We start from the raw sequence: 18499 nt of genomic DNA, 5'->3' as shown, positions 1-18499 counted from the left end.
GCCAAGGAGTCGTTAATATACTTCTCCATGGTCTTGGTCTCTAGAGCAGAAAGGGAGAAGAGTCTGCCTCTAGGTGGAGACGAACCCGGGAGAAGGTCAATGGCACAGTCATATGGGCGGTGCGGCGGTAAAGAGGTGGCACGAGCCTTGTTAAAGACCTCCTTAATGTCCATATATTCCTTAGGCACCCCGGAAAGATCTGGAAACTCAGAAACAATGGGTGAAAAAGCAGGTGATAGAGCCGATCTTAGACAGACAGCGTGACAATGTGTACTCCACTGCATGATGGTTCCTGATGCCCAATCAATGTGAGGATTGTGCCTCCTAAGCCAAGGATATCCCAAAATAACGGGTTGATGAGGTGCATGAATTAAATGAAAAGAGAGGGTTTCATGGTGATTACCTGACATGTTCATCTGCAGAGGGTTAGTTTGATGTGTAACCCTGCAGAGGAGACGACCATCCAGGGCAGTGGCGTGTATGGGTGTTCCCAACAGCTCCCGACCGACACCCAGCTGAGAGGCAAAAGTTATGTCCAATAGATTGGCATCAGCACCAGAGTCAATCAGGACAGCCACAGTGTTCTTTTTCCCCGCACAGCATAACTGTGCCTGAATCAGAGGTCGAGAGGGCATTTCAAAAGTCATGGTTCGACTCACCAGCGCCCTCTGGATGACTGGTGAGCCCCGTCTTTTAACGGACATGATGAAACATAATGGCCGCCCTGGCCGCAGTACATACATTTATTATCCTTCAGACGATGCTGTCGTTCAGACCCTGACAGCCGGGTACATCCAAGCTGCATAGGCTCTGAACTGTCGGAAGGAAAACCAGTGTCGGTTTCAGTATTGAATAACAGAGGATGAGGTGACTGGCTGTGTGGCCGTTGTGAATGTGAGAACGTGTCCCTGTCCTTCCTCCGTTCTCGTAGACGATCGTCAACCCGAATGGAGAGAGCGACAAGTTCATCCAGATCTACAGGAAGATCTTTGGCTGCTAATCCATCCTTGATGCGGTCTGCTAGTCCGTTGTAGAACGCATCCAACAGGGAACTATTGTTCCAATCACTCTCTGCCGCCATGGTGCGAAATTTAATTGAATATTCCGACACCGATCCTCCGCCATGTGTCAGCTTGAACAAGCCCCTCGCCTGTTCCCTTCCTGGGGTCACATGATCAAAAACTTTTCTTAGTTCAGCGGAAAACAACACAACTGACGTGCAGGAGAAAGCTCTCTTCTCCCACTCAGCAGTTCCCCAATCTCTTGCCTTACCCGTGAGCAACGAGATGATGTACGCAACCCGGGACTTCTCCGTGGGAAATGCGGAAGGCTGGAGGTCGAAGGCGAGTTCACACTGGACAAGGAATGCCCGTAACGAGTGAGGAGGACCGGAGTAGCGCTCTGGAGGAGGCAGGCGTGCGTCAGAAGGATTCCGAGGCGCAGAGCTGGCGTGTGATGCATGACCCACTCCTGGATCTGCCAGTCTCCGAAGCTGCTCCTGAATCGCAGTCATGCCCCTTGTGTAGCGATCCGACATCTCCTGCAAGGCCCCGTTGATGGAGGTAAGTTGTTCGCCATGTTGCTTAATAGCGTTAGCCTGTGCTCTCAACTCCCCTTCCAGCGCCTCTTTGTCGGCTGGGTTCATTTTGGCCAGATTGTACTGTAACGTTCTCAGGTACAGACACAACCGGAACCCAAAAGCACGACAGACACAGAAAATAGTTTTGTGTTTGTTTACTTGTTTACAATACAACAGAGTCAAGCCCTGGTCATAAGCCCAGTGTCTCAGTAATCCTACAGGGAAGCAGGCAGAGTTAGCCGGGGAACAGGCAGGCAGAGTCGAAACCGGGAGATCCGTCCGTTTAGCAAACCATCCGACAAGGAGCAGGCAGAGTAATCCGTAAACGATGGACAGGCAGGCAGGGTCAAAACCGGGAGATCCGTCCGTACAGCAAACCATCCGACATGGAGCAGGCAGAGTATCCGTAATCGATGGACAGACAGGCAGGGTCAAAACCGGGAGATCAGATAGTACAGCAGACAAGTCAGACGAGGGGCAGGCAGAGAAAACGGAATCCGAGGTACAGTCCAGGGTCTAAATACAGGGTAATCAGGTATATGGTTAACAGACAAAATCGCGGGAAAGCTTGGCAAAACACACAAGACAATCTGGCAAAGAACAGATGATAGCGGGCAGGTATAAATACACAGCACCTAATGCGGAAATGAGCTGCAGGTGCAGAGATGGGCGGAGATTAACAGGTGAGAGAGATGAGGAGATTGCAGAGCCTGTGGGCGTAGCCGGATCTGAAATGACAGGGGATGATAACACATGAACACAACCCAGATGAAAAACAAACTAGAATTCAGGGGAATTCGTGACATACCTAGCACTACCAGAGCAGGGGCGTCCCTCTCTACCTTTAAGAAGCTTTTGAAGACCCAACTCTTCAGAGAGCACTTCCCGTGCTTACTGGCACTTCGACTAGTGCGTAACTTGCAATTACAGCAGTTACATTTCTGCACTTCTTTTTCTTTTTTATTTCATTTTGTTATTTCTTATGTAAAGTAGTATTTATTGTTACACCAGGTTCTATTGCTCGTAGCATGACTATTCTCTCCCTTGTACGTCGCTTTGGACAAAAGCGTCTGCTAAATGACTAAATGTAAATGTAAATGTGTTGGTACAGCTATGTACAATGAAGTGCATGTTTTTGTTAGTTAATTGCATTTCTCCAATTGTCTGTTAATATGGCTTGGTTATTGCTCACCTGGTTTGATGACAGAGCAGAGCCTTTGCGCAGTAAACCCTCCACTGGTTTCCCCTTCAGCACATCCCCATGAGTGAGGAGCACTATAGTGTACTTCAGCGCCCCCTCACCAAAGTTCTCCTGGATCCACTTCACAGCATTCCTCTCCTCCTCTGTGAACATCACATCTAATCTGATCACCCAGGGAGAGACATCTGCCAGAAGACTCTATTGGGATATAGGCTGTGTCGATGGGAACATGCTCATTATTTTGAAAAATGTGTAAAGATTGAAACATTCCTGATTTGGACTGTGGATAACCTCTTCCTTACATAATAATAAATAAACACAATGAATATGTACAATACAAACAACTTGATTAATGAACATATTTATTCAACACTGATAACTATTATAACATTCAACAGCACATTAAGCAGATACAAAGAACATAGTCATTCAATCAATTCAATTATATTTATGTGCCAAACCATTAAAATTGTCTCAAGACAAGATAATTAAAAGATTAAAAACTCACTTAAATAATAAACTCACTTCATCTGGATCATGCTCTTGTTAATTAGCATCATTCTCTGATTCTTTATCATCAAATAATAGCTGCTAATGCTACTGCTCCACCAGTGACTACAGCACCCCCTAAACAGACACATCAACACTTTTCCCTCCTTTTTGTCCTTCTGTTCTCTCTCTCTACATGTTCTCTTTTTAGTTGTTCTTCCTGGACCCTCTTAGCAGTACATAAACACAATCAATATGTAGAGTACACACAACAAGATTTATACACATATCTATTAATGCACTCATAACTATAATAACATTCAACAGCACATTACGCAGATACAAAGGACATAGAGACATAGATTATAGATACAACAGATTAAAAAGGTACAGTACATTAAAAGACACAGATAATTAAAAGATAGAAACATAAAATCAACTCAGATGCTCCCTCATCTGGATCATGATCTTGTTAATTAGCAGCATCCTCCGATTCTTTCTCACCAAATCTGTCTTCTCTAGCTACTATTGCTCCTACTGCTTCTCCTCTTGCTACTGCTGCTGCTTCTGCTTCTCCTTCTGCTTCTGCTGCTGCTTCTCTTGCTACTGCTGCTGCCTTTGCTGCTTCTGCTGCTGCTGCTCTTGCTGCTGTTGCTTCTTTTGCTGCTGCTGCTGCATTTTCTCTTGCTTTTGCTGCTTCTGCTGCTGCTGCGCTTGCTGCCTCTGCTTTTATTGCTGCTTTAGATCCTAATATTTCTTCCATTTTTTTTTCTGCTGCTGCTATTACTGTTAGTCCTCCTGCTACTGCTCCTCTTACTGCTGCTGTTCCTCCTGCTGCTGCTCCTTCTCCTCCTAATGCTGCTGCTCCTGCTACAACTGCTCCTACTCCTGCTGATCCTAATGCTTCTCCTCCCAATGCTGCTGCTCCTACTACTACTCCTCCTACTCCTCCTGTCACTAATAATGTGCCTGCAGTTGCTAGTCCTATTGCAGCCCTATTAAATCTTCAAGCTTTTTCCTCCTCTTCTTTGAATCTCTGCCTCTTTTCTTCCGCGGCAGTCTCCTGTGTTTTGAAATTCTTCCCCTTTTCTTCCGCGTCCACCGCCTCTGCTTCAAATTTCTTCCTCATTTCTTCCGCAGCCACCACCTCTGCTTCCAATCTCTGCCTCTTTTCTTCCTTTGCCTTCCTCCTCTCATCTTCTAACTCCTTCTCTGATTGTTTTTTCTTTCTTTCTTCCTCTGCCTTCTGTCTCTCTTCCTCTGCCTTCCTTATCTCCTCCTTTTCTCTTATTCTTCTCTGCGCCTCCTTGTACATCTCACTGGTGTAGTTTGTTCCCCCATTCTTCTCCACCATGGCCTCAATTTTCTCCTTTAGCTCTCTGACCTGAGTGCTGTCATTACTCTGATTGTTGAAGACATGATATCTACCCCCATAATGTTCAGTAAGAAATGAGAGAGCAGCACTTCTGCGCAGAACATCCTTCACTGGTGTCCCCTCCAGCACATCCCCATGAGTGAAGAGCACTATAGTGTACTTCAGCGCCCCCTCACCAAAGTTCTCCTGGATCCACTTCACAACATTCCTCTCCTCCTCTGTGAACCTCACATCTAATCTGATCACCAGCAGGAAGGCATGAGGCCCAGGGAGAGACATCTCAACACACTTATCCAGCTCACCCTTCAGCTCTTCTGCAGACATCTTTGTATCACACAATCCTGGTGTATCAATCACTGTAATTTCTCTACCATCCACTACAGTATGTTGATCACTGCAGGTTTCAGTCACAGATTCAAATGAGACGTCCTCTTTAAAAGCTTCCCTCCCCAGGATGGTGTTTCCTGAGGCACTCTTTCCAGAACCAGTTTTCCCCAGCAGCACGACATTTAGAGGAGACACTGTGGAGAAAACAGTCAAAACTCTTTAACAATTTGAAATGAGCAGTAATTGTAGAAAAAGACAGGATCCAAATCTACATGACCTCCTCCACATAAGTAATCAACACAAGAGGCTATTGGGTTACAGCAGGGGTTTTCAATCGGGGATCCACGGCCCCCTGGTGGTCCGCAACGGCATTGCAGGGGGTCCGCGACATGAGCCTATCAGTTCACCATTTAATTTTTTTTTTTTTATAAATTCGCTTTGATATTTCAACACATTTCCAGATTATTGAATATTGTGAAAAATATCTAAAATAAGTCTAAACCTGTGATTAATTTGATTAAAATTTGTAATCATTTCACAGCCCTAGTTATTACACATTTATACAATGTTATTACACATTGGAATAGAAACACACACACACACACTCTCTCTCTCTCTCTCTCTCTCTCTCTCTCTCTCACATAAACATCTAACCATCTGTGATGTTGTGTAAGTCATCAGTGGAGTGCCAGTCCTTCCGGAAGGCCTCGGAGATGTTCCTCAGAGCCACGTTGAGGGGTGGGCACTCTGGAGCTCCGGCGTCTGCAGAGGGGGCACCGCTGTTCCTCCTCCCCCCGCTCCCTCCAGCTCTCCTCCAGGCACGAGCGGCAGAAGCTGTGGCCACAGGAGAGAAGCAGTGGGTCCCGGAAGAGCCCCAGGCACACGGGGCATGACAGGTCAACCTCCAGGGACGCCATGGCAACCTGTTGGACACACATGAATCCAGATATTTGTGTGACTGTGTGTGTGTTTGTTTGTGTGTATATATATATATATATGTGTGTGTGTGTGTGTGTGTGTGTGTGTGTACAATCATGTGAGGCATATGGCATTTTACACCCCCCCCCACACACACACACACCAAAACAACAAGGCAGATCAACCCCAGGGGCTGCACAAAACAAGCACAACACGTATACATGAAGGGAGCTATTTATCTTTGCACTTTAACTAAGGCCACATTGACCTGCAGGAAATGCACTTAAGTAAGAATAGTAATGTTTTTTGAATATTGTTTGCCCTCCAAGTCACTACACACATATGTACACACACACACACACACACACACACACACACACACACACCAAAACACACAAAATAAGTGCAGATATGCATGAAAGAAGCACACACACTAAAACACACACCCAGCCATAGACATACACTAAGTTTGGCAGTTTCCCAACTCACCCCTGCTTTCAAATCCAACACGTCAATTTTGGGGACATCTTGATGTACAAAAATCTACTGACAACATTTTTTGTATTTTAATGTGTCTATTTCCCTATGATGCCTCTTCAGGACGAACAGCTGAACGAAGCGTTTGTTTTCATGTCTTCCATGTCACCCAACCACGCCTGAAGGCTATCCGTAGCTTATCAGGAGGTTCTCAGTGGCCCCCATGGCAACATGTCCAATGAGATAAGAGTGTGTGTGTGTGCATTGGCAGAGACTCATGCTGCACGTACTGTAGAACTACTACAAGTCTCTACTGCTTGACTTGATGACACATGATATGATAGGAGGTCTACTATCTGTTTATGTGAGACATGGTATTTTACACACACACACACACACACACACACACACACACACACACACACACACACACACATACACACACACACACACACACACACACACGGTATTTTGGGGACACCTTCATGTATAAAAATCTACTTACAGAAAAACATGTGTCTTCACCCTACCACACAGTTCTAACCAGCCCAAGGTCTTCCCTTAGTTGACCAAGGAGGGGGCTATCTGTAGCTTATTAGAACTACTACGAGTCTCCACTGCCTGGCTGGATGACTGCAGGGGATAAGAGTGCACAGAGACAGAGACTGAGACTGAGACTGAGACTGAGACTGAGACTGAGACTGAGACTGAGACTGAGACTGAGACTGAGACCCTCTCGACCTGCATACACTACTTGATGGAGATGAGTTTTCTTTTGACTGTGTGTAAGTGTGAAAGATACTCTTTTCTGCTCCTGAGGTCTTATGACTGCAATATGCATTTTGGTGCATACACAAACTCCTTGTCCTAATGAGGAACATGAAAAACATATTAGCAGGACCAAGACAGAGACAGAGTGAGACAGAGACAGAGAGACTGAGACAGAGAGGCAGAGAGACAGAGAGACAAAGACTGAGACTTAGACAGAGACAGAGACTGATACTTAGACAGAGACAGAGACAGAGACAGAGACTGAGACTGAGACTGAGAGACTGATACAGAGACAGAGACAGAGAGACAGAGACAGAGACTGAGACAGAGACAGAGAGACTGATACAGAGAGAGACTGATACAGAGAGAGTGATACAGAGACAGAGATACAGAGACAGAGACAGAGAGACAGAGAGACTGATACAGAGAGAGTGATACAGAGAGACAGAGAGACAGAGACAATCTCGTCCTGCACTGCAGACTCTGCATCTACTTTTGGCACATGGTTGCATTGGAAAGTTTTCCCGGCCCTGTTTTAGGTTTTAAGTGTTCTTAAGGGTACTTTTAAAGTCTGTGTGGTGACTGTAAAACTAGAGCCAAAGGCAGTTAGGAGAGCTCTTTGGGGATGTGTCCCCGTCTTCACAAGAGGAAAACACACCATGCAGACAAAGGCTGTGAAGCAAATGGCATTTTACACACACACACACACACACACACAGAGAGACACTCACACACACACACACACACACACACACACACACTGTACATACTCAGTCAGGTGAGGTTTAGTATATGTTTATGTGAGAAATATGCCATTTTACACAAACACACTGTACATAAACACTAGGGGGAGCTCTAGTATCTGTTTATGTGAATACTCTGTACACTGTGACGTTCTACTAACAGTAGAACGGTGTTACGAGGTCACAATCAAGTTCTCAGCACAACATTCTCTGATTGGTTGTTAAAATAACGTACTCCACAAACAAAATGTGATTCATAGAAAATGTTATGGACCATTAGTAACATAGCACTGATTACAGATCAAATTAGTTTGTGTCTTCCCATGCATTTTTACAATGTAGTTGCAGTACACTATCTGATAGTTGTGCTATGCAGCAACCATGTTCTTTAACTGAACAAAAACATCCAACTAAAGTCTTTTCTGTTCAGTCAGCGATCACCAAATCATCATCCACTTCCAGTCAGCGATCACCAATCATCATCCACCTCCCGTCAGCGATCACCAATCATCATCCACCTCCCGTCAGCGATCACCAATCATCATCCACCTCCAGTCAGCGATCACCAATCATCATCCACCTCCCGTCAGCGATCACCAATCATCATCCACCTCCCGTCAGCGATCACCAATCATCATCCACCTCCAGCATCCATCTGGAAGTGAACCTTCTGTCCCCTGAACTAGGAGCAATCCTCTCTGGGCTACGAGCAACCTCCCCTGAATCACATTTGGCAGAAGGTTCTAGAAAAAAAGCCGGAAAGCTGGCCAGGTGTTCAGGAAGGAAGATGTCTGGCTGCGCCTGGGAAGTGTTTGAATCCACCATGACAGGACCTGAAAAGAGGAACAGGCACCACAACACACGCAATGGACATTGTAGTCGCTATAATGCAGGCCATCCAATACGAGATAAATACATTGATATAATATAATATACATGAATTTAACTTAACTCATTTACCAGACCAAAGCGACTTACAGAACAGTACAGATGTACAGTTTAATTGGCGTGTGTGTTCCCTGGGTATTGACCCCCCTTGTGTTGTTAGAGCCTTGCTCTGCCTGTTTCTATACCAGTGAGCCACAAGGACAGGTACCGATAAGCACCGACGGTACACATACAGTATATATAAGTACCGATAAGTCTATATAATTATTACTATATAACGGTCTAGATAATGATTTATACAATACTGTAGTAATGATTGACCTCATAAAGCGATGCAAGGTTATAGTATAGGTACTTACAGCTTGAGGTAATAATGGCACTGATGACATCATTGCCCTATGCTGATGTCAAATGCTATTTATTCACCAAATGCTGTATGTGTGCAGTTATGTCTATTCCTAAATAGTTGTATAGACTTATGTCAGTCGCTATAATGCATTATGAATGCTTTCTAAACACACAGTCTTTTAAATCGATAATGAGTGGAATTATAATTCACCCACGTAAAAAAAACTCATACATGAACACGCTCAAATTACTTCTCCACTTACTCTCGACTTAAATCTAAATCCGCGCCGTAAACAAACTGTTTATTATCTACTCACTGTTTGCAACCATCTTCTTCATTCGGTCCCACACCCTGTAGCTCAGGTTGTCCACATACTTGGACACGTCCAGGAGCAGCCAGAACCCTGGCTGAGGATGCAGAAAGGCATCTTGGACTCTTGGGGAGCGAGGGAGCGAGGGAGAGAGGGAGGGAGGGAGGGAGCGAGGGAGAGAGGGAGCGAGGGAGGGAGGGAGGGAGCGAGGGAGGGAGGGGTAGAGAGACACTTATACTCTTTATACATTCTTTAGCTGACCTGATATATACTGGATATATATATATATATATATAAATATATACATATACATTGTCGTTCAAAAGTCACTTGGAAATGTCCCTGTGATGTATGAAAACATACCGTATATGAAATGAGATTGAATAGGAAATATAGTCACTGACAAGGTTAGAAATAATGATCAAACTTGGCTTTCGTCACAGAATACACCATTTGCATTTCATACAAAAACAGGGACGTTTCTCAGTGACCTCAAACTTTTGAATGGCTTTTGAGTGTGGTAGGGTAGGAAACTGTACCTTTCTTTTGTTTCTGAAAATGTCTGCAGAAGGACAAAAAGCAAAAAAAATAACGGTCATTTCTGTTTTTGATTTCCAATACATCATGTTAAAGAATGATGGAGGCAACTTCATGAAAAAAAAAAAAATTTAATTATTTATTATTATTATTATTTATTAATTATTAATATTCCTCACACCATCAGAGATGCCCACCTGTATGAAGGACACCTCATCCGTCTCCATCAACTCCTGGATGGGTCTCATCCTTTCAGAGAGGGATGACATCACCCTCTCTATAGCCTCAATTTTCTCCTCCAGGTCGGCGGTTTTATCCCTCTCCTCCTTCCTCAGGGCGGCTATCCGCACCTCCTCTTCTCCCCTCAGGAACCGGTGCAGCTTCTCAAACTCCTCCTTTATCTGCGTCTCCGTCTGATTAGCCTGGGCCTGCATTAGGCAACACAACACACGCAATGGACATTGTAGTCGCTATAATACATTATAAATGCTTTCTAAACATTTACGAATGTGTTTATAATGCTTTATGAGTACTGAGTTTAAGTAATATGTAACAGATTTTTTGAGTGAATCATAACATTTTAATTGAGATATTTAGATATTTTTTCGTCATTTACTATGAGCTCCTTTCTTCCGCATGTAGATAAATATGTATAATCTTCATATAATCTTTAGCTGAGGTGATATTTAAATATATACTTATACATGCTGTATACACTAGCGTTCAAAAGGGCCTAAACTCACCTTGACGTGTGTCATCACTCCTTCAAGCAAAGTTTTATTTGTCTTCACGTCGTCCTCCAGGGATTTTATTAGACATTTCAGCTCATCCTACGGAGACAATGATCATTTACTCACATCTGAACTTCTTACTCAGAGAAGACTCGAAAATGAGTTTCAAGAAGATTGCCCACATCAGACAATTTACTACTTGTTTAGAAAAGCCCCTTGGGAAGTCAACAACAACAAAACAAAAAGAACAGGATTACAGATACAGATTAGACATCTGCTACAATCACCAATCAAACAGTGATGCATCTCGTTTACTAACAATCAAGACCTCTGTGTCCTACTCCACTCTGTGTCCTCTGTGTCCTACTCTGTGTCCTCTGTGTCCTACTCCACTCTGTGTCCTCTGTGTCCTACTCCACTCTGTGTCCTCTGTGTCCTACTCCACTCTGTGTCCTCTGTGTCCTACTCCACTCAGGTTCCTCTGTGTCCTACTCCACTCTGTGTCCTACTCCACTCTGTGTCCTCTGTGTCCTCTGTGTCCTACTCCACTCTGTGTCTCCTACTCCACTCTGTGTCCTCTGTGTCCTACTCCACTCTGTGTCCTCTGTGTCCTACTCCACTCTGTGTCCTACTCCACTCTGTGTCCTCTGTGTCCTACTCCACTCTGTGTCCTCTGTGTCCTACTCCACTCTGTGTCCTCTGTGTCCTACTCCACTCTGTGTCCTACTCCACTCTGTGTCCTCTGTGTCCTACTCCACTCTGTGTCCTCTGTGTCCTACTCCACTCTGTGTCCTCTGTGTCCTACTCCACTCTGTGTCCTACTCCACTCTGTGTCCTCTGTGTCCTACTCCACTCTGTGTCTCCTACTCCACTCTGTGTCCTCTGTGTCCTACTCCACTCTGTGTCCTACTCCACTCTGTGTCCTCTGTGTCCTACTCCACTCTGTGTCCTCTGTGTCTTACTCCACTCTGTGTCCTCTGTGTCCTACTCCACTCTGTGTCCTACTCCACTCTGTGTCTCCTACTCCACTCTGTGTCCTACTCCACTCTGTGTCCTCTGTGTCCTACTCCACTCTGTGTGTCCTACTCCACTCATTTGGAAAGCACTCTCACCCTGCGCTCACTCGCGGCTCTCCTGGCCGAGTACACATTGTGCGTCTTGTGCCGCTGCATCACACATTCCACACAGCCCAGCTGATCCTCATCCTGGCAGTAGAACTGGAGCTTCTCCTCGTGCTCTGGGCACAGGGCCTGGGGCGTCACAGCAAGAGACACAAACACATGATAGGTATACACATGATAGGTATACAGATGATAGGTATACAGATTTGTGCTAGCTATACAGAAGATAGGTATACAGAAGATAGGTATACAGAAAATAGGTATACAGAAGATAGGTATACACATGATAGGTATACACATGACTAGCTATACAGAGAGGTATACACATGATAGTTATACACATGATAGGTATACACATGATAGGTATGCAGATGATAGATATACAGATTTGTGCTAGCTATACAGAGAGGTATACAGATGATAGGTATACACATGATAGGTATACAGATTTGTGCTAGCTATACAGAGAGGTATACAGATGATAGGTATACAGATTTGTGCTAGCTATACAGAGAGGTATACAGATGATAGGTATACAGATTTGTGCTAGCTATACAGAGAGGTATACAGATGATAGGTATACAGACTTGTGCTAGCTATACAGAGAGGTATACAGTACATACAGTTGTCTGAGGCTTACAAAGAAGAATCAGAAAGTGCTAGGTGTGCAGATCTATGCTAGATGTGGAAAGTAGGGCTGAGCGATTAATTGCATTTGCGATTTAATCGCGATATGATATAATGCGATTTTCTAACCGCAACGTTCGCGATTAAAAACGTGGTCTAAAAAAAGATGGTACATTTTGCACACAGTGTTTAAAAAGTGCATGCCTTGTGTTTATTCTTACAATGACTTTGTTTGAATTACTTAAATGCACAGTGGCAACGCCAGCGATTTGTTGTTCTTGATTCTGTAATGAGCCGTTAAATAAAAATTTTAAATGTGGGAAATAATATTTTACCCTAAATGTATCTAATATTGTGTTGGTCATATTGAAATCATTCATTACGATTTGTTGGGAAAAAAGTTTGAATAAAATAAAAAAAATCGCATATTAAATCGCAATCGCAATATTTGGGGGAAAAAAATCGCAATTACATTATTTTCCCAAATCGTTCAGCCCTAGTGGAAAGTACAAAATATAAAACGTGATGAAAGCTAAGGGCACTACGATTGGCAATGTTTTAGAATTCAACACCAGGAAGAGACTCAATGGAAATGTACTATATATACGCTATTCGCCCCCTATAAAACCTACTGAATGGGTCTCTGCTGTGTCAACCGAGGACTCCACCGCCATAGCCCCAGAGCTCTTCTCCTTCAGGAAGGACTCACAGACGTTCCTCAGGGCCCGGTTCGGGGTGGGGTTGTTGGAGGAGGACTTCTGTCTGCAGATGAGGCACTCCTGTCGGACGCACTGCCTCCAGCTCTTCTCGAGGCAGGGCCTGCAGAAGCTGTGGCTGCAGGGAAGGACCACGGGGTCGGTGTAGATGTCACAGCACACGGGGCAGGACAGGTCTTCCTCCAGAGGCGAAACGACAGCCACTGCTGCTGCTGCTGCTGCTGCTGCTGGTGGAGACAGGAACTGAAGGAGGAGAGGGAGAGAGGAACTTCCAGCACTGTATTCAATTATGCAACACAAAAAGGGACAATGTGATAATACTGTAGACACATTAATATAATAATAACCACAGCTGCTGCTGCTGACAGGAACTAAAAGAGGAGAGGGAGAGAGGAACTTCCAGCACGGTATTCAATTATGCAACACAAAGAGGGAAACATTTGATAAAAGACACATTAATGTAATATCCACAGCTGCTGGTGACAAGAACTAAGAGATAAGAAGGAAATAATCACTTTCAGCACTAGGAAGGTATTCAATCATGAAACATAAATAGGGAAAAATATGATAATACTGTAGACACATTAATATAACAGCCACAGCTGCTGCTGGAGGGAAGCCCTGAGAGAGGTGGGGACGTCTCATTATATACGACTGTATTCCAGTGTTGAACAGAAAAAGATGTAAAAGGTGCCATAATAGATATCTCCGCAAGATTTGCCAAGTAGAAACAGAAAGCGCAAAAAAAAAAAAATTGCGATTAGAGCCAAGGGCACTACCATAGATTTCAGCACCACCAAATGACTTGATTATATGGGATTATACACCTAAATTCATTCATAAAGTGGATGGTTATTGTCAATACTGCAAATTTCAGTTAGTTGCTCATCCAGCGAGTAAAATAGTCAAATGTGATTATTCAAGTGCATTTTGATAAGCTCATGAACAATCATCAGACTCTTAAACTGATTCAGCTTGTCTGTGGGTATTACCTTCTTCTGAGTTAGGACAGAGCCTTTCTTCACTGTGGAACACAAACACACACACACACACAAACACAAACACAATCTTCAGCTAATGCAGGTAAACATGCAGGCTTTGAGGGCAGTGGATGCTGTTGTGATGCGTGTTGATGTGTAGCGTTGCTGGGCAACAGTGATGAGAGACACGGAAAACACATACAAGGCTACACCTCTAAAATCTAACCAGAAACACACACACACACACACACACACACACACACACACACACACACACACACACCACATATATATATATATATATAAACACGCACACACAGTAAAACACACACACACACACACTTTTTCTCTCTCACACGCTTACCAGAGTTGTTGGGTTTGGCTCCTGATCCTCCACTGTTGCCCTCTGCCCCCAACACCAACAGATGGGTAATTAAGTCCAGAGTGCCAGGCTACACACACACACACACACAAACAAACACACATACACACACACCTTAGGGATCAGGACATTGGGATGAGTGTCAGGCTCACACACACACACACACACACACACCTTAGGGATCTGGATGTTGGGAAGAGTGTCAGACACACACACACACACACACACACACACACCTTAGGGATCTGGATGTTGGGAAGAGTGTCAGACACACACACACACACACACACACACACACACACACACACACACACACACACACAGACACACACACACACACAGACACATCTTAGGGATCTGGATGTTGGGAGGAGTGTCAGACACACACACACACACACACACACACACACCTTAGGGATCTGGATGTTGGGAAGAGTGTCAGGCACACACACACACACACACACACACACACACACACACACACACACACCTTAGGGATCTGGATGTTGGGAAGAGTGTCAGGCACACACACACTGGCCCCGCGGCCCTTGGGTGCCTTCTTCTTCTTTTTGGACGGCTTCTGCATCTTCTCCGCCGTCGCCTGCTCACGCACACACAACTTCTCCACCGTCGCCTGCTCACGCACACACACCTTCTCCGCCGTCGCCTGCTCACGGATAGCATCGATGGTTTGTGGACCGGGATCACTGTGTCTGGGAATCCAGTGTGTCTGGAGATTGACAGAGAAAGGAAGAGAGAGAGGGGGGTGGGGTACATTTCAGAGAGAGTAAAATTATGTGTTTGTGTGTGTGTGTGTAAGAGAGAGAGAGAGAGAGAGAAAGAGAGAAAGAGACAGAGTGAGAGAGAGAGAGAGAGAGTGAGTGTGTGTGGGTGTGTGTGTGTGAGAGAGAGAGAGAGAGAGAGATTGTGTATGTGCGTGTGTGTGTGTGTGTGTGGGTGTGTTCGTGTGTGTGTGTGTGTGTGTGTGTGTGTGTTTACCCGTCTCAGGTCAACCACGTCTTGCAGCATGAAACGGATCCTGTTGGGGGTTTTCCTATCCTTCATGATCTTCTCTATTTGGTTGAAATGCTGGTCCAGTTGAATCTGCAGGGGCATGTTTAGACACACACACACACACACACACCTGCTATTGATATTTTATAAACCAAGATTTTTTTGTTAATATGGGGAATGTACACCTCTTAAGGATCCTTTGGACACACACACACACACACACACACACACACACACACACACACACACACACACACACACACACACACACACACACACACACACACACACACACACACACACACACACACACACACACACACTGACCTTCTCGTTGTCCAGGTCCTTGCCTGTTGAAGAGAGCAGCACACAGAGACACTCCAGGCTCTCTTCCCTCTGCCTTTGCAGCAGACTGACGATGCAAACATCGATGATGCCCTCAGTCAGCATCTTCAGCTTAAACAGCTCACCCATGAACTTAACAACGCCCAGCGACCGTTGTCGAACTTTTCCCTGAATTTCTTCCAGTACCTCCTTCAGGCGCGGTTGCTTCTCCCCCTGACATGGAATGATGTCAGACAAGAGAGGATATGAGGACAGAAGACAGGAAATGAGGTAACATGAGCCAAAAGCTACGAGTATGAGTTTTGAGAATTTAGGTACACACACACACATCCGGTCTTGCACATACAAACACTGTATGACACTCGCACACACTCACACTCACACACACAGACACACACACACACACGCACACATAAATACCCCGATGCAGGCATAGATTTGAAACTCAATTTGCTTCCTCTCCAAGATGTCAACATCCAGGTTCCTCTGAAACTCTGTCTGGCAGCGGTTTAGCAAAAGTTTCCGGAAGTTCGTAGTCATGCTGTGATCATGTGCCATGGGCACTTTCAGCTAAGGAGTAGAGAGACACACACAAACATAAACATAAACACACGCGCACACACATAAACACTGATAAACATCAGCTTATGTTTGACATGCTTGGGTTTGTGTTGGCTTCTGAGATTACATATTCAATGAGCACAAGATCACTTTCTCTGTGAAACATGTTGGCATAGGACACACACACACACACACACACACACACACACACACACACACACACACACACAAACACACACACACACACACACACACACAGCGACAAATGTTGCCAGAGACCACACACACACACAGACTCACCCTTTTAAGGCAGTGACACACGTTGGCATAGACCACACACAGACTCACCCTTTTAAGGCAGTGACACACGTTGGCATAGACCACACTAATCTGTGGCTCTGACACGGCCCTCTGGAACACCATCTCAACCACGCCCTTGAGGCGGTGCTCGGAGTTGATTGGCATCTCTGCCAGCCGCTGCATGAGTGGCTGGAACCTCTGTGGGGTGAGTTTATTGAGCACGATCCGTACGCGCAGCAGCAGCTCCTGGGTCTGACTCTCCTGGGGGTCGTTCCCCCCTTCCTCTGGGTCACCACGGCGACGCTGCGGCTTCCAGGGCTTCTCCGCTCGCCTGAGCTGCATGTCTGCTCTGCCGCTGGCCATGACCTTCAGTGACCTTCAATGGCGCCTTCCACGAACCTTCTGAACGAGAACGACAGGGAGAGGACAGAGAGAGAATCTGTATTCCAACAGCAAAACATTATTGGTCATGTTTAACATGTTGCCAAAAGCAACTGGTGAAACTTCATAACCGAAAGGGAAAAATACAAATTATTATTAATAATAATAATTATAATAATAATGATACAACTAAGATATGGACCTCCATATGAAGGATACGTGTTAAGTCAAAACAGAACATTTACATAAATCAGTTCATTATATGTCGCTCAGACAGAGAGAGAGAGAGAGAGAGAGAGAGAGAGAGAGAGAGAGAGAGAGAGAGAGGAGGAGGAGGAGGAGGAGGAGGAGGAGGAGGAGGAGAAGGAGAAGAAGAAGAAGAAGAAGAAGAAGAAGTGACAGAGAGAATGAGACACAGAAACACAGACACCAGAAGATGGATGCATCTTGATTGTTACAAGGAAGATGTTTTCCCCTCACTGTCATCGTTTAGTAATTACTCACCTGTCCAGTGCCTTCTTCACCAATCTGATCACATGAATCAGTGTTTCAGCCAATGAAAGGATAAACTGATGCGTATTTATCATGTTGTCATTTAAATTTGGTAAATAATATCTACAGCTATCAGCAAGTGAGCTATAGGCTATTATTTAATATCATACTAAATCGAACGAACGTCGCCTGCTTTCCGTGTTTACATCCGACGTCACAGCAGCAGACGCAGCCTTACTTTCACTTTGGAAGAAACGATACTTAACGTGCAGCCAACAGCTTGCTTAACATCCGACAAATATATAACATAGTTATCTGTGATAACTCTGAAGTATCCTAATTCAGAAATCGTAGGACTATTGAACTAAATTTGAATCTAACGTTTGAGTTACATGAGGAACTAAGTCGGAACAACAACGTCGCTGCTGCAAACCCACACACACACACACACACACACACGGCTACCACTGTAGCTTCCCCTTTTATTTAAACTATCTTGAATGTCTCTCGTCGACTCTCGTCTCGTCGGCCCACACGAAATAGACAATTCAACCTGATGCAGACCAAGCTGCCTTTGTTCTACAGGGCAACTGATACGACAACTAATAACAGTCACTTAAAAAAAATGCCCAAGTCATTTTCTTACCTCCTCCCTCAAAGGGCTGTGTACCGTAGGCTATGGCTATGACATATGTCTCGGCTGCCGACACTCATATAGGCGGAGTTAGGTAAACTGGCATATTAACCCTTTCAAACCACACACTCCTACTTCTTCCGTGGATGTTTTGATATCGCTATTTAGTTATTGTTGTATTGTATACAAATTACGTAAATGGCGAACAAATTAAAAGAATGTCACCTACAAACATTGGTGTTTCTGATCAT

General features: G+C 44.8%; 1 protein-coding gene across 3 annotated transcripts in view; it reads right to left on the bottom strand.

The window, feature by feature from the left end:
- The window catches only part of LOC122129052, a 120399-nt gene extending 102120 nt beyond the window's left edge, over positions 1-18279 (bottom strand). The window contains exons 1-15 of one of the 3 annotated variants that reach the window (XM_042704072.1): positions 18261-18279; positions 16790-17143; positions 16301-16450; positions 15863-16093; positions 15521-15625; positions 15012-15251; positions 14504-14591; positions 14152-14183; positions 13076-13402; positions 11808-11945; positions 10708-10794; positions 10162-10392; positions 9967-9989; positions 9434-9552; positions 8184-8713 (exon numbers count right to left, since the gene is read on the bottom strand). In XM_042704072.1, the coding sequence (XP_042560006.1) occupies positions 8505-8713; positions 9434-9552; positions 9967-9989; positions 10162-10392; positions 10708-10794; positions 11808-11945; positions 13076-13402; positions 14152-14183; positions 14504-14591; positions 15012-15251; positions 15521-15625; positions 15863-16093; positions 16301-16450; positions 16790-17104 (2295 nt within the window). In that variant the 5' untranslated portion in view covers positions 17105-17143; positions 18261-18279 and the 3' untranslated portion in view covers positions 8184-8504. Of the gene's footprint in view, positions 1-8183; positions 8714-9433; positions 9553-9966; positions 9990-10161; positions 10393-10707; positions 10795-11807; positions 11946-13075; positions 13403-14151; positions 14184-14503; positions 14592-15011; positions 15252-15520; positions 15626-15862; positions 16094-16300; positions 16451-16789; positions 17144-17626; positions 17826-18260 lie in introns of those variants that run through there. The other 2 variants (XM_042704073.1, XM_042704074.1) reach the window with 2 other exon arrangements.
- Between the last annotated feature and the right edge of the window lie 220 nt (positions 18280-18499).

The sequence above is a fragment of the Clupea harengus genome, unplaced genomic scaffold (genome assembly GCF_900700415.2).
Source record: "Clupea harengus unplaced genomic scaffold, Ch_v2.0.2, whole genome shotgun sequence".
NCBI lineage: Eukaryota > Metazoa > Chordata > Actinopteri > Clupeiformes > Clupeidae > Clupea > Clupea harengus.
The sequence above is the reverse complement of the archived record's forward strand: the minus strand, read 5'-3'. Positions and strand labels throughout refer to the sequence as shown.